Raw genomic sequence first — 15628 nt, 5'->3', positions numbered from 1 at the left:
TTCAATGATGCCTAATATTTATAAAAACAGAGAAAATGCTTTTCAATTGAGCATTTCATCACATATCTTCATGTAAAACATTCAATATAGAAAATGTTATTCGTGCTTAAACAATATTCTTTTGATTACTTCAGAAAATCGATTGCTAATGTACATAATCAGGCACACTACAAGGACTATTTTAGAATACCTGAGAAATTAGGTACTTTCTCAAACACGCAATATCTTTTCTTGTGAAATGATTTCAAATAGCTTAAACTCAAAGCGTAAGCAGAACTTTGCTTAAAAAATTCCAATTTGGTGTGGCATGTCAATCTTTCTGGTGTGGCATTTTAATTGGGAATTTTCTTGAGGATAGATTTCTAAAATTGAAAACCTCATAGCAGCAGACAAATAGCACCTATTTGATCACTTATTTTGAGAAGGTGAGATGGCATTGTCTCAGCATGTTGAAGTTGGATTATCCTCAGCAGTTACAGGTATATAGGCAGCTAACACTGGCATTTAAAAACATTCACAATTGTGTTATTACGTTTAATATTGGCACATCTATCAAAATATACATAGTTTACATAGAAGACGCTTACCTGTGAATTCCGATAATACACTGTCTATTCCAAGTACACCATTTCCACCCACAGCAGAGACTTTGAAGGTGTACAGGTTGCCAGGTATTAAATTTGTGATGGACACATTTTCATACAATGTTGTTACATTTGATGCTGGATTCCCTAAAACTTGTACTAAATAGGTGCTTTTGTTGCCAGTCGGTGGTAGCCAGCTCAAAGAAATTGAATCTATGGTGATGTCTGTCAAACTTAGATTGTTGGTTACATTGGGTACTGAAATAGAAAAATAGAATGTGAAGTATCACTCAGAGAACCCTTTACATATTTGTCAGAAATATTTTTCACACCAGACAAACTACAGATTTTTTTTTAAAAGTTACCTGTCATTGGGAAGAATTGCCATGATAGATCTCTAATAGAGTGAGACACTTTCTAACACCTCTGGTGCATAGATTTGGTATTCAAAATTGAAACTTGTACAAAAGAATATAAATTCCCAGAAGAGCAATACAAATATTTCCAATGACATCTCTTCAGTTATAATAACGTTTTCATAACCCCCAACTGTGAGCAACTGTAACTTAATCCCATTAATTCTAGAAAAAAAAATCCCACAATACATAACTGATACTGTATTTAGGTACAGATGTAATTTATACTTTCCAGACATTTAGCCTGCCTTGCAAAATATGTGTTAATCAGAGACTATCTGATATTGTTAAATAAAATGAGTACATATACATTGTGATTTCATGTGTGATGTAAAATGTTGATGAGATGGAATGTTTCAAATCAGGAGTGCAGATTGTTCCACCTGCTCCAGTTAGTTTTTTTAATGTCTATTCTACTAAATCCCTTTATAGCTAGCAGTTTATGCACTTTATATGGCCTTGCATTTGATCAAATGAACTCTTAGAATAATGAGTTAATGATTTTATCCAGTTTAACTTGGTAACATATATTTAGATTTTTGTATCGGAATGGGAATGATTTGATTTCAGATATTTGTGATCACTTGTTCTGAAAATACCTTTTGCTAGTCTTTTTTTTAAAAAATGACAGCTCTGTTACTTTACAGCAGATTAACTGTTATTGATGTTTTTCTCATAAGTAGGAATTATATGATTCTTCCTTTTTTACTGATTTCGCAGACGACAGCATGCAATAACTATTTTCATTCAACAGACACGGACAAAGTACTATAGATAAGTAATTACGAATATATTTAAAATACATAGCTGTATTTAGAAAATATTCTCACAGAAATCTTTTGTCTTATGTCATAATTAGAAGAATACATGGTATTTGCAGCAGTATCCCATGTTGATATTTACACATAATAATTAAGCAAGTAAACAATGCTTTTTCATTGTATTTAAATGTGCACTAAACCAATCGTATGTGGGTTTAAATTCAAATAACCACATGTATAGAGAATCAAAGTGCAACCATGAGTTTGTTTTCATCAATTGTACAGCTAAAGAGGTATTCTCATGAAAATGATAATAACAAATTCATTGTAAAACGTTTCTGCTGAGGAAAGCAGCTTACCGAAAATAAATCTTTATAACTCAACACTCAGCAGAAAAAATGATTTAAAAGTAAAATCTCCAAAAGTGGTGAGGAGACCATTTCAGTAAAGGGGCTTGCTTATGTGGATTACCTGACTGAGTTCAAATATACTAGCATGGAAGGTGTGTATGCATTCATGTGTTTGAAATTTAACAATATATTCCTACTCTCAGACATTTGTAGTCATTCACTTAGAGCAATAGATTCGCATGTTGGGAAAGCATGTAAATGCACTCCTGACATGATTGTGATCACTTAAGTTTCCAGGAAGAAGCATAGATAACATATCTTTGTGCATAATTCAATGATGCCTCATATTTATAAAAACAGAGAAAATGCTTTTCAATTGAGCATTTCATCGCATATCTTCATGTAAGACATTCAATATAGAAAATGTTATTCGTGCTTAAACAATATTCTTTTGATTACTCCAGAAAATCGATTGCTAATGTACATAATCAGGCACACTACAAGGACTATTTTAGAATACCTGAGAAATTAGTCACTTTCTCAATTACACAAGATCTTTTCTTGTGAAATGACTTCAAATAGCTTAAACTCAAAGCCTAAGCAGAACTTTGCTTACAAAATTCCAATTTGGTGTGGCATGTCAATCTGTCTGGTGTAGCATTTTAATTGGGAATTTTCTTAAGGATAGAGTTCAAAAATTGAAAACCTCATAGCAGCAGACAAATAGCAGCTATTGTATCACTTATTTTGAGAAGGTGAGATGGCATTGTCTCTGCTTGTTGAAGTTGGATTATCCTCAGCAGTTACAGTTATATAGGCAGCTAACACTGGCATTTAAAAACATTCACAATTGTGTTATTACATTTAATAATGGCACATCTAACAAAATATTCATAGTTTACATAGAAGACGCTTACCTGTGAATTCCGATAATACACTGTCTTTTCCAAGTACACCATTTCCACCCACAGCAGAGACTTTGAAGGTGTACAGGTTGCCAGGTATTAAATATGTTATGGACACATTTTCATACAATGTTGTTACATTTGATGCTGGATTCCCTAAAACTTGTACTAAATAGGTGCTTTTGTTGCCAGTCGGTGGTAGCCAGCTCAAAGAAATTGAATCTATGGTGATGTCTGTCAAACTTAGATTGTTGGTTACATTGGGTACTGAAATAGAAAAATAGAATGTGAAGTATCACTCAGAGAACCCTTTACATATTTGTCAGAAATATTTTTCACACCAGACAATCTACAGATTTTTTTTTTTAAAGTTACCTGTCATTGGGAAGAATTGCCATGATAGATCTCTAATAGAGTGAGACACTTTCTAACACCTCTGGTGCATTGATTTGGTATTCAAAAATTGAAACCTGTACTAAAGAATATAAATTCCCAGAAGAGCAATACAAATATTTCCAATGACATCTCTTCAGTTATAATAACGTTTTCACAACCCCCAACTGTGAGCAACTGTAACTTAATCCCATTAATTCTAGAAAAACAAACCCCACAATTTATAACTGATACTGTATTTAGGTACAGATGTAATTTATACTTACCAGACATTTAGCCTGCCTTGCAAAATATGGGTTAATCAGAGACTATCTAATATTGTTAAATAAAATGAGTACATATACATTGTGATTTCATGTGTGATGTAAAATGTTGATGAGATGGAATGTTTCAAATCAGGAGTGCAGATTGTTCCAACTGCTCCAGTTATTTTTTAAATGTCTATTCTACTAAATCCCTTTATAGCTAGCAGTTTATGCACTTTATATGGCCGTGCATTTGATCAAATGAACTCTTAGAATAATGAGTTAATGATTTTATCCATTTTAACTTGTTGACATATATTTTGTATTTTGATTTTTGTATTGGAATGGAAATGATTTGATTTCAGATATTACTGATCACTTGTTCTGAAAATACCTTTTGCTAGTCTTTTTTAAAAAAAAATGACATCTCTGTTACTTTATAGCCGATTAACTGTTATTGATGTTTTTCTCATCAGTAGGAATTATATGATTCTTCCCATTTTACTGATTTCGCAGACGACAGCATTCAATAACTATTTTCATTCAACAGACACGGACAAAGTACTATAGATAAGTAATTACGAATATATTTAAAATACATAGCTGTATTTAGAAAATATTCTCACAGAAATCTTTTGTCTTATGTCATAATTAGAAGAATACATGGTATTTGCAGCAGTATCCCATGTTGATATTTACACATAATAATTAAGCAAGTAAACAATGCTTTTTCATTGTATTTAAATGTGCACTAAACCAATCGTATGTGGGTTTAAATTCAAATAACCACATGTATAGAGAATCAAAGTGCAACCATGAGTTTGTTTTCATCAATTGTACAGCTAAAGAGGTATTCTCATGAAAATGATAATAACAAATTCATTGTAAAACGTTTCTGCTGAGGAAAGCAGCTTACCGAAAATAAATCTTTATAACTCAACACTCAGCAGAAAAAATGATTTAAAAGTAAAATCTCCAAAAGTGGTGAGGAGACCATTTCAGTAAAGGGGCTTGCTTATGTGGATTACCTGACTGAGTTCAAATATACTAGCATGGAAGGTGTGTATGCATTCATGTGTTTGAAATTTAACAATATATTCCTACTCTCAGACATTTGTAGTCATTCACTTAGAGCAATAGATTCGCATGTTGGGAAAGCATGTAAATGCACTCCTGACATGATTGTGATCACTTAAGTTTCCAGGAAGAAGCATAGATAACATATCTTTGTGCATAATTCAATGATGCCTCACATTTATAAAAACAGAGAAAATGCTTTTCAATTGAGCATTTCATCGCATATCTTCATGTAAAACATTCAATATAGAAAATGTTATTCGTGCTTAAACAATATTCTTTTGATTACTCCAGAAAATCGATTGCTAATGTACATAATCAGGCACACTACAAGGACTTCTTTAGAATACCTGAGAAATTAGTCACTTTCTCAATTACACAAGATCTTTTCTTGTGAAATGACTTCAAATAGCTTAAACTCAAAGCCTAAGCAGAACTTTGCTTACAAAATTCCAATTTGGTGTGGCATGTCAATCTGTCTGGTGTAGCATTTTAATTGGGAATTTTCTTAAGGATAGAGTTCAAAAATTGAAAACCTCATAGCAGCAGACAAATAGCACCTATTGTATCACTTATTTTGAGAAGGTGAGATGGCATTGTCTCTGCTTGTTGAAGTTGGATTATCCTCAGCAGTTACAGGTATATAGGCAGCTAACACTGGCATTTAAAAACATTCACAATTGTGTTATTACATTTAATAATGGCACATCTAACAAAATATTCATAGTTTACATAGAAGACGCTTACCTGTGAATTCCGATAATACACTGTCTTTTCCACGTACACCATTTCCACCCACAGCAGAGACTTTGAAGGTGTACAGGTTGCCAGGTATTAAATATGTTATGGACACATTTTCATACAATGTTGTTACATTTGATGCTGGATTCCCTAAAACTTGTACTAAATAGGTGCTTTTGTTGCCAGTCGGTGGTAGCCAGCTCAAAGAAATTGAATCTATGGTGATGTCTGTCAAACTTAGATTGTTGGTTACATTGGGTACTGAAATAGAAAAATAGAATGTGAAGTATCACTCAGAGAACCCTTTACATATTTGTCAGAAATATTTTTCACACCAGACAATCTACAGATTTTTTTTTTTAAAGTTACCTGTCATTGGGAAGAATTGCCATGATAGATCTCTAATAGAGTGAGACACTTTCTAACACCTCTGGTGCATTGATTTGGTATTCAAAAATTGAAACCTGTACTAAAGAATATAAATTCCCAGAAGAGCAATACAAATATTTCCAATGACATCTCTTCAGTTATAATAACGTTTTCACAACCCCCAACTGTGAGCAACTGTAACTTAATCCCATTAATTCTAGAAAAACAAACCCCACAATTTATAACTGATACTGTATTTAGGTACAGATGTAATTTATACTTACCAGACATTTAGCCTGCCTTGCAAAAATGGGTTAATCAGAGACTATCTAATATTGTTAAATAAAATGAGTACATATACATTGTGATTTCATGTGTGATGTAAAATGTTGATGAGATGGAATGTTTCAAATCAGGAGTGCAGATTGTTCCAACTGCTCCAGTTATTTTTTAAATGTCTATTCTACTAAATCCCTTTATAGCTAGCAGTTTATGCACTTTATATGGCCTTGCATTTGATCAAATGAACTCTTAGAATAATGAGTTAATGATTTTATCCATTTTAACTTGTTGACATATATTTTGTATTTTGATTTTTGTATTGGAATGGAAATGATTTGATTTCAGATATTACTGATCACTTGTTCTGAAAATACCTTTTGCTAGTCTTTTTTAAAAAAAAATGACATCTCTGTTACTTTATAGCCGATTAACTGTTATTGATGTTTTTCTCATCAGTAGGAATTATATGATTCTTCCCATTTTACTGATTTCGCAGACGACAGCATTCAATAACTATTTTCATTCAACAGAAACTGACAAAGTACTATAAATAAGTAATTACGAATATATTTAAAATACATAGCTGTATTTATAAAATATTCTCACAGATATCTTTTGTCTTATGTCATAATTAGAAGAGTACATGGTATTTTCAGCAGCATCCCAGGTTGATATTTACACATAATAATGAAGCAATTAAACAATGCTTTTTCATTGTATTTAAATGTGCACTAAACCAATCTTATGTGGGTTTAAATTCAAATAACCACATGTATAGAGATTCAAAGTGCAACCATAACTTTGTGTTCGTCAATTTTACAGCTAAAGAGGTATTCTCATGACAATGATGATAACAAACTCATTGTAAAACGTTTCTGCTGAGGAAAGCAGCTTACCAAAAATAAATCTTTATAACTCAACACAGTCAGCAGAAAAAATAATTTAAAAGTAAAAACTCCAAAAGTGGTGAGGAGACCATTTCAGTAAAGGGGCTTGCTTATGTGGATTACCTGACTGAGTTCAAATATACTAGCATGGAAGGTGTGTATGCATTCATGTGTTTGAAATTTAACAATATATTCCTACTCTCAGACATTTGTACTCATTCACTTAGAGCAATAGATTCACATGTAGGGAAAGCATGTAAATGCACTCCTGACATGATTGTGATCACTTAAGTTTCCAGGAAGAAGCATAGATAACATATCTTTGTGCATAATTCAATGATGCCTCATATTTATAAAAACAGAGAAAATGCTTTTCAATTGAGCATTTCATCGCATATCTTCATGTAAAACATTCAATATAGAAAATGTTATTCGTGCTTAAACAATATTCTTTTGATTACTCCAGAAAATCGATTGCCAATGTACATAATCAGGCACACTACAAGGACTATTTTAGAATACCTGAGAAATTAGTCACTTTCTCAATTACACAAGATCTTTTCTTGTGAAATGACTTCAAATAGCTTAAACTCAAAGCCTAAGCAGAACTTTGCTTACAAAATTCCAATTTGGTGTGGCATGTCAATCTGTCTGGTGTAGCATTTTAATTGGGAATTTTCTTAAGGATAGAGTTCAAAAATTGAAAACCTCATAGCAGCAGACAAATAGCACCTATTGTATCACTTATTTTGAGAAGGTGAGATGGCATTGTCTCTGCTTGTTGAAGTTGGATTATCCTCAGCAGTTACAGGTATATAGGCAGCTAACACTGGCATTTAAAAACATTCACAATTGTGTTATTACATTTAATATTGGCACATCTAACAAAATATACATAGTTTACATAGAAGACGCTTACCTGTGAATTCCGATAATACACTGTCTTTTCCAAGTACACCATTTCCACCCACAGCAGAGACTTTGAAGGTGTACAGGTTGCCAGGTATTAAATATGTTATGGACACATTTTCATACAATGTTGTTACATTTGATGCTGGATTCCCTAAAACTTGTACTAAATAGGTGCTTTTGTTGCCAGTCGGTGGTAGCCAGCTCAAAGAAATTGAATCTATGGTGATGTCTGTCAAACTTAGATTGTTGGTTACATTGGGTACTGAAATAGAAAAATAGAATGTGAAGTATCACTCAGAGAACCCTTTACATATTTGTCAGAAATATTTTTCACACCAGACAATCTACAGATTTTTTTTTTTAAAGTTACCTGTCATTGGGAAGAATTGCCATGATAGATCTCTAATAGAGTGAGACACTTTCTAACACCTCTGGTGCATTGATTTGGTATTCAAAAATTGAAACCTGTACTAAAGAATATAAATTCCCAGAAGAGCAATACAAATATTTCCAATGACATCTCTTCAGTTATAATAACGTTTTCACAACCCCCAACTGTGAGCAACTGTAACTTAATCCCATTAATTCTAGAAAAACAAACCCCACAATTTATAACTGATACTGTATTTAGGTACAGATGTAATTTATACTTACCAGACATTTAGCCTGCCTTGCAAAAATGGGTTAATCAGAGACTATCTAATATTGTTAAATAAAATGAGTACATATACATTGTGATTTCATGTGTGATGTAAAATGTTGATGAGATGGAATGTTTCAAATCAGGAGTGCAGATTGTTCCAACTGCTCCAGTTATTTTTTAAATGTCTATTCTACTAAATCCCTTTATAGCTAGCAGTTTATGCACTTTATATGGCCTTGCATTTGATCAAATGAACTCTTAGAATAATGAGTTAATGATTTTATCCATTTTAACTTGTTGACATATATTTTGTATTTTGATTTTTGTATTGGAATGGAAATGATTTGATTTCAGATATTACTGATCACTTGTTCTGAAAATACCTTTTGCTAGTCTTTTTAAAAAAAAAATGACATCTCTGTTACTTTATAGCCGATTAACTGTTATTGATGTTTTTCTCATCAGTAGGAATTATATGATTCTTCCCATTTTACTGATTTCGCAGACGACAGCATTCAATAACTATTTTCATTCAACAGAAACTGACAAAGTACTATAAATAAGTAATTACGAATATATTTAAAATACATAGCTGTATTTATAAAATATTCTCACAGATATCTTTTGTCTTATGTCATAATTAGAAGAGTACATGGTATTTTCAGCAGCATCCCAGGTTGATATTTACACATAATAATGAAGCAATTAAACAATGCTTTTTCATTGTATTTAAATGTGCACTAAACCAATCTTATGTGGGTTTAAATTCAAATAACCACATGTATAGAGATTCAAAGTGCAACCATAACTTTGTGTTCGTCAATTTTACAGCTAAAGAGGTATTCTCATGAAAATGATGATAACAAACTCATTGTAAAACGTTTCTGCTGAGGAAAGCAGCTTACCAAAAATAAATCTTTATAACTCAACACAGTCAGCAGAAAAAATAATTTAAAAGTAAAAACTCCAAAAGTGGTGAGGAGACCATTTCAGTAAAGGGGCTTGCTTATGTGGATTACCTGACTGAGTTCAAATATACTAGCATGGAAGATGTGTATGCATTCATGTGTTTGAAATTTAACAATATATTCCTACTCTCAGACATTTGTACTCATTCACTTAGAGCAATAGATTCACATGTAGGGAAAGCATGTAAATGCACTCCTGACATGATTGTGATCACTTAAGTTTCCAGGAAGAAGCATAGATAACATATCTTTGTGCATAATTCAATGATGCCTCATATTTATAAAAACAGAGAAAATGCTTTTCAATTGAGCATTTCATCGCATATCTTCATGTAAAACATTCAATATAGAAAATGTTATTCGTGCTTAAACAATATTCTTTTGATTACTCCAGAAAATCGATTGCTAATGTACATAATCAGGCACACTACAAGGACTATTTTAGAATACCTGAGAAATTAGTCACTTTCTCAATTACACAAGATCTTTTCTTGTGAAATGACTTCAAATAGCTTAAACTCAAAGCCTAAGCAGAACTTTGCTTACAAAATTCCAATTTGGTGTGGCATGTCAATCTGTCTGGTGTAGCATTTTAATTGGGAATTTTCTTAAGGATAGAGTTCAAAAATTGAAAACCTCATAGCAGCAGACAAATAGCACCTATTGTATCACTTATTTTGAGAAGGTGAGATGGCATTGTCTCTGCTTGTTGAAGTTGGATTATCCTCAGCAGTTACAGGTATATAGGCAGCTAACACTGGCATTTAAAAACATTCACAATTGTGTTATTACATTTAATATTGGCACATCTAACAAAATATACATAGTTTACATAGAAGACGCTTACCTGTGAATTCCGATAATACACTGTCTTTTCCAAGTACACCATTTCCACCCACAGCAGAGACTTTGAAGGTGTACAGGTTGCCAGGTATTAAATATGTTATGGACACATTTTCATACAATGTTGTTACATTTGATGCTGGATTCCCTAAAACTTGTACTAAATAGGTGCTTTTGTTGCCAGTCGGTGGTAGCCAGCTCAAAGAAATTGAATCTATGGTGATGTCTGTCAAACTTAGATTGTTGGTTACATTGGGTACTGAAATAGAAAAATAGAATGTGAAGTATCACTCAGAGAACCCTTTACATATTTGTCAGAAATATTTTTCACACCAGACAAACTACAGATTTTTTTTTTAAAGTTACCTGTCATTGGGAAGAATTGCCATGATAGATCTCTAATAGAGTGAGACACTTTCTAACACCTCTGGTGCATTGATTTGGTATTCAAAAATTGAAACCTGTACTAAAGAATATAAATTCCCAGAAGAGCAATACAAATATTTCCAATGACATCTCTTCAGTTATAATAACGTTTACACAACCCCCAACTGTGAGCAACTGTAACTTAATCCCATTAATTCTAGAAAAACAAATCCCACAATTTATAACTGATACTGTATTTAGGTACAGATGTAATTTATACTTACCAGACATTTAGCCTGCCTTGCAAAATATGGGTTAATCAGAGACTATCTAATATTGTTAAATAAAATGAGTACATATACATTGTGATTTCATGTGTGATGTAAAATGTTGATGAGATGGAATGTTTCAAATCAGGAGTGCAGATTGTTCCAACTGCTCCAGTTATTTTTTAAATGTCTATTCTACTAAATCCCTTTATAGCTAGCAGTTTATGCACTTTATATGGCCTTGCATTTGATCAAATGAACTCTTAGAATAATGAGTTAATGATTTTATCCATTTTAACTTGTTGACATATATTTTGTATTTTGATTTTTGTATTGGAATGGAAATGATTTGATTTCAGATATTACTGATCACTTGTTCTGAAAATACCTTTTGCTAGTCTTTTTTTAAAAAAAATGACATCTCTGTTACTTTATAGCCGATTAACTGTTATTGATGTTTTTCTCATCAGTAGGAATTATATGATTCTTCCCATTTTACTGATTTCGCAGACGACAGCATTCAATAACTATTTTCATTCAACAGAAACTGACAAAGTACTATAAATAAGTAATTACGAATATATTTAAAATACATAGCTGTATTTATAAAATATTCTCACAGATATCTTTTGTCTTATGTCATAATTAGAAGAGTACATGGTATTTTCAGCAGCATCCCAGGTTGATATTTACACATAATAATGAAGCAATTAAACAATGCTTTTTCATTGTATTTAAATGTGCACTAAACCAATCTTATGTGGGTTTAAATTCAAATAACCACATGTATAGAGATTCAAAGTGCAACCATAACTTTGTGTTCATCAATTTTACAGCTAAAGAGGTATTCTCATGAAAATGATGATAACAAACTCATTGTAAAACGTTTCTGCTGAGGAAAGCAGCTTACCAAAAATAAATCTTTATAACTCAACACAGTCAGCAGAAAAAATAATTTAAAAGTTAAAACTCCAAAAGTGGTGAGGAGACCATTTCAGTAAAGGGGCTTGCGTATGTGGATTACCTGACTGAGTTCAAATATACTAGCATGGAAGGTGTGTATGCATTCATGTGTTTGAAATTTAACAATATATTCCTACTCTCAGACATTTGTACTCATTCACTTAGAGCAATAGATTCACATGTTGGGAAAGCATGTAAATGCACTCCTGATATGATTGTGATCACTTAAGTTTCCAGGAAGAAGCATAGATAACATATCTTTGTGCATAATTCAATGATGCCTAATATTTATAAAAACAGAGAAAATGCTTTTCAATTGAGCATTTCATCACATATCTTCATGTAAAACATTCAATATAGAAAATGTTATTCGTGCTTAAACAATATTCTTTTGATTACTTCAGAAAATCGATTGCTAATGTACATAATCAGGCACACTACAAGGACTATTTTAGAATACCTGAGAAATTAGTTACTTTCTCAAACACGCAATATCTTTTCTTGTGAAATGACTTCAAATAGCTTAAACTCAAAGCCTAAGCAGAACTTTGCTTAAAAAATTCCAATTTGGTGTGGCATGTCAATCTTTCTGGTGTGGCATTTTAATTGGGAATTTTCTTGAGGATAGATTTCTAAAATTGAAAACCTCATAGCAGCAGACAAATAGCACCTATTTGATCACTTATTTTGAGAAGGTGAGATGGCATTGTCTCTGCATGTTGAAGTTGGATTATCCTAAGCAGTTACAGGTAAATAGGCAGCTAACACTGGCATTTAAAAACATTCACAATTGTGTTATTACATTTAATATTGGCACATCTATCAAAATATCCATAGTTTACATAGAAGACGCTTACCTGTGAATTCCGATAATACACTGTCTATTCCAAGTACACCATTTCCACCCACAGCAGAGACTTTGAAGGTGTACAGGTTGCCAGATATTAAATTTGTGATGGACACATTTTCATACAATGTTGTTACATTTGATGCTGGATTCCCTAAAACTTGTACTAAATAGGTGCTTTTGTTGCCAGTCGGTGGTAGCCAGCTCAAAGAAATTGAATCTATGGTGATGTCTGTCAAACTTAGATTGTTGGTTACATTGGGTACTAAAATAGAAAAATAGAATGTGAAGTATCACTCAGAGAACCCTTTACATATTTGTCAGAAATATTTTTCACACCAGACAAACTACAGATTTTTTTTTAAAAGTTACCTGTCATTGGGAAGAATTGCCATGATAGATCTCTAATAGAGTGAGACACTTTCTAACACCTCTGGTGCATTGATTTGGTATTCAAAAATTGAAACCTGTACTAAAGAATATAAATTCCCAGAAGAGCAATACAAATATTTCCAATGACATCTCTTCAGTTATAATAACGTTTTCACAACCCCCAACTGTGAGCAACTGTAACTTAATCCCATTAATTCTAGAAAAACAAATCCCACAATTTATAACTGATACTGTATTTAGGTACAGATGTAATTTATACTTACCAGACATTTAGCCTGCCTTGCAAAATATGGGTTAATCAGAGACTATCTAATATTGTTAAATAAAATGAGTACATATACATTGTGATTTCATGTGTGATGTAAAATGTTGATGAGATGGAATGTTTCAAATCAGGAGTGCAGATTGTTCCAACTGCTCCAGTTATCTTTTAAATGTCTATTCTACTAAATCCCTTTATAGCTAGCAGTTTATGCACTTTATATGGCCTTGCATTTGATCAAATGAACTCTTAGAATAATGAGTTAATGATTTTATCCAGTTTAACTTGGTAACATATATTTAGATTTTTGTATCGGAATGGGAATGATTTGATTTCAGATATTTGTGATCACTTGTTCTGAAAATACCTTTTGCTAGTCTTTTTTTAAAAAAATGACAGCTCTGTTACTTTACAGCAGATTAACTGTTATTGATGTTTTTCTCATAAGTAGGAATTATATGATTCTTCCTTTTTTACTGATTTCGCAGACGACAGCATGCAATAACTTTTTTCATTCAACAGAAACTGACAAAGTACTATAAATAAGTAATTACGAATATATTTAAAATACATAGCTGTATTTATAAAATATTCTCACAGATATCTTTTGTCTTATGTCATAATTAGAAGAGTACATGGTATTTTCAGCAGCATCCCAGGTAGTTATTTACACATAATAATGAAGCAATTAAACAATGCTTTTTCATTGTATTTAAATGTGCACTAAACCAATCTTATGTGGGTTTAAATTCAAATAACCACATGTATAGAGATTCAAAGTGCAACCATAACTTTGTGTTCATCAATTTTACAGCTAAAGAGGTATTCTCATGAAAATGATGATAACAAACTCATTGTAAAATGTTTCTGCTGAGGAAAGCAGCTTACCAAAAATAAATCTTTATAACTCAACACAGTCAGCAGAAAAAATAATTTAAAAGTAAAAACTCCAAAAGTGGTGAGGAGACCATTTCAGTAAAGGGGCTTGCTTATGTGGATTACCTGACTGAGTTCAAATATACTAGCATGGAAGGTGTGTATGCATTCATGTGTTTGAAATTTAACAATATATTCCTACTCTCAGACATTTGTACTCATTCACTTAGAGCAATAGATTCACATGTTGGGAAAGCATGTAAATGCACTCCTGATATGATTGTGATCACTTAAGTTTCCCGGAAGAAGCATAGATAACATATCTTTGTGCATAATTCAATGATGCCTAATATTTATAAAAACAGAGAAAATGCTTTTCAATTGAGCATTTCATCACATATCTTCATGTAAAACATTCAATATAGAAAATGTTATTCGTGCTTAAACAATATTCTTTTGATTACTTCAGAAAATCGATTGCTAATGTACATAATCAGGCACACTACAAGGACTATTTTAGAATACCTGAGAAATTAGTTACTTTCTCAAACACGCAATATCTTTTCTTGTGAAATGACTTCAAATAGCTTAAACTCAAAGCCTAAGCAGAACTTTGCTTAAAAAATTCCAATTTGGTGTGGCATGTCAATCTTTCTGGTGTGGCATTTTAATTGGGAATTTTCTTGAGGATAGATTTCTAAAATTGAAAACCTCATAGCAGCAGACAAATAGCACCTATTTGATCACTTATTTTGAGAAGGTGAGATGGCATTGTCTCTGCATGTTGAAGTTGGATTATCCTAAGCAGTTACAGGTATATAGGCAGCTAACACTGGCATTTAAAAACATTCACAATTGTGTTATTACATTTAATATTGGCACATCTATCAAAATATACATAGTTTACATAGAAGACGCTTACCTGTGAATTCCGATAATACACTGTCTATTCCAAGTACACCATTTCCACCCACAGCAGAGACTTTGAAGGTGTACAGGTTGCTAGGTATTAAATTTGTGATGGACACATTTTCATACAATGTTGTTACATTTGATGCTGGATTCCCTAAAACTTGTACTAAATAGGTGCTTTTGTTGCCAGTCGGTGGTAGCCAGCTCAAAGAAATTGAATCTATGGTGATGTCTGTCAAACTTAGATTGTTGGTTACATTGGGTACTGAAATAGAAAAATAGAATGTGAAGTATCACTCAGAGAACCCTTTACATATTTGTCAGAAATATTTTTCACACCAGACAAACTACAGATTTTTTTTTA

The 15628-nt window shown here is 32.2% G+C and overlaps 1 protein-coding gene across 1 annotated transcript in view; it reads right to left on the bottom strand.

Annotated features, from left to right (window-relative positions):
• The window catches only part of LOC146788601 (receptor-type tyrosine-protein phosphatase beta-like), a 484586-nt gene that overhangs the window by 92174 nt on the left and 376784 nt on the right, over positions 1-15628 (bottom strand). Inside the window, 5 exon segments of the mRNA XM_085633174.1 lie at positions 588-834; positions 3048-3283; positions 5479-5733; positions 7930-8184; positions 10381-10635. Of these exon segments, the coding sequence (XP_085489300.1) occupies positions 588-834; positions 3048-3283; positions 5479-5733; positions 7930-8184; positions 10381-10635 (1248 nt within the window).

This window comes from Triturus cristatus, chromosome 11 (genome assembly GCF_964204655.1).
Source record: "Triturus cristatus chromosome 11, aTriCri1.1, whole genome shotgun sequence".
Lineage (NCBI taxonomy): Eukaryota > Metazoa > Chordata > Amphibia > Caudata > Salamandridae > Triturus > Triturus cristatus.
This window is presented reverse-complemented; position numbering and strand designations above follow the sequence as displayed.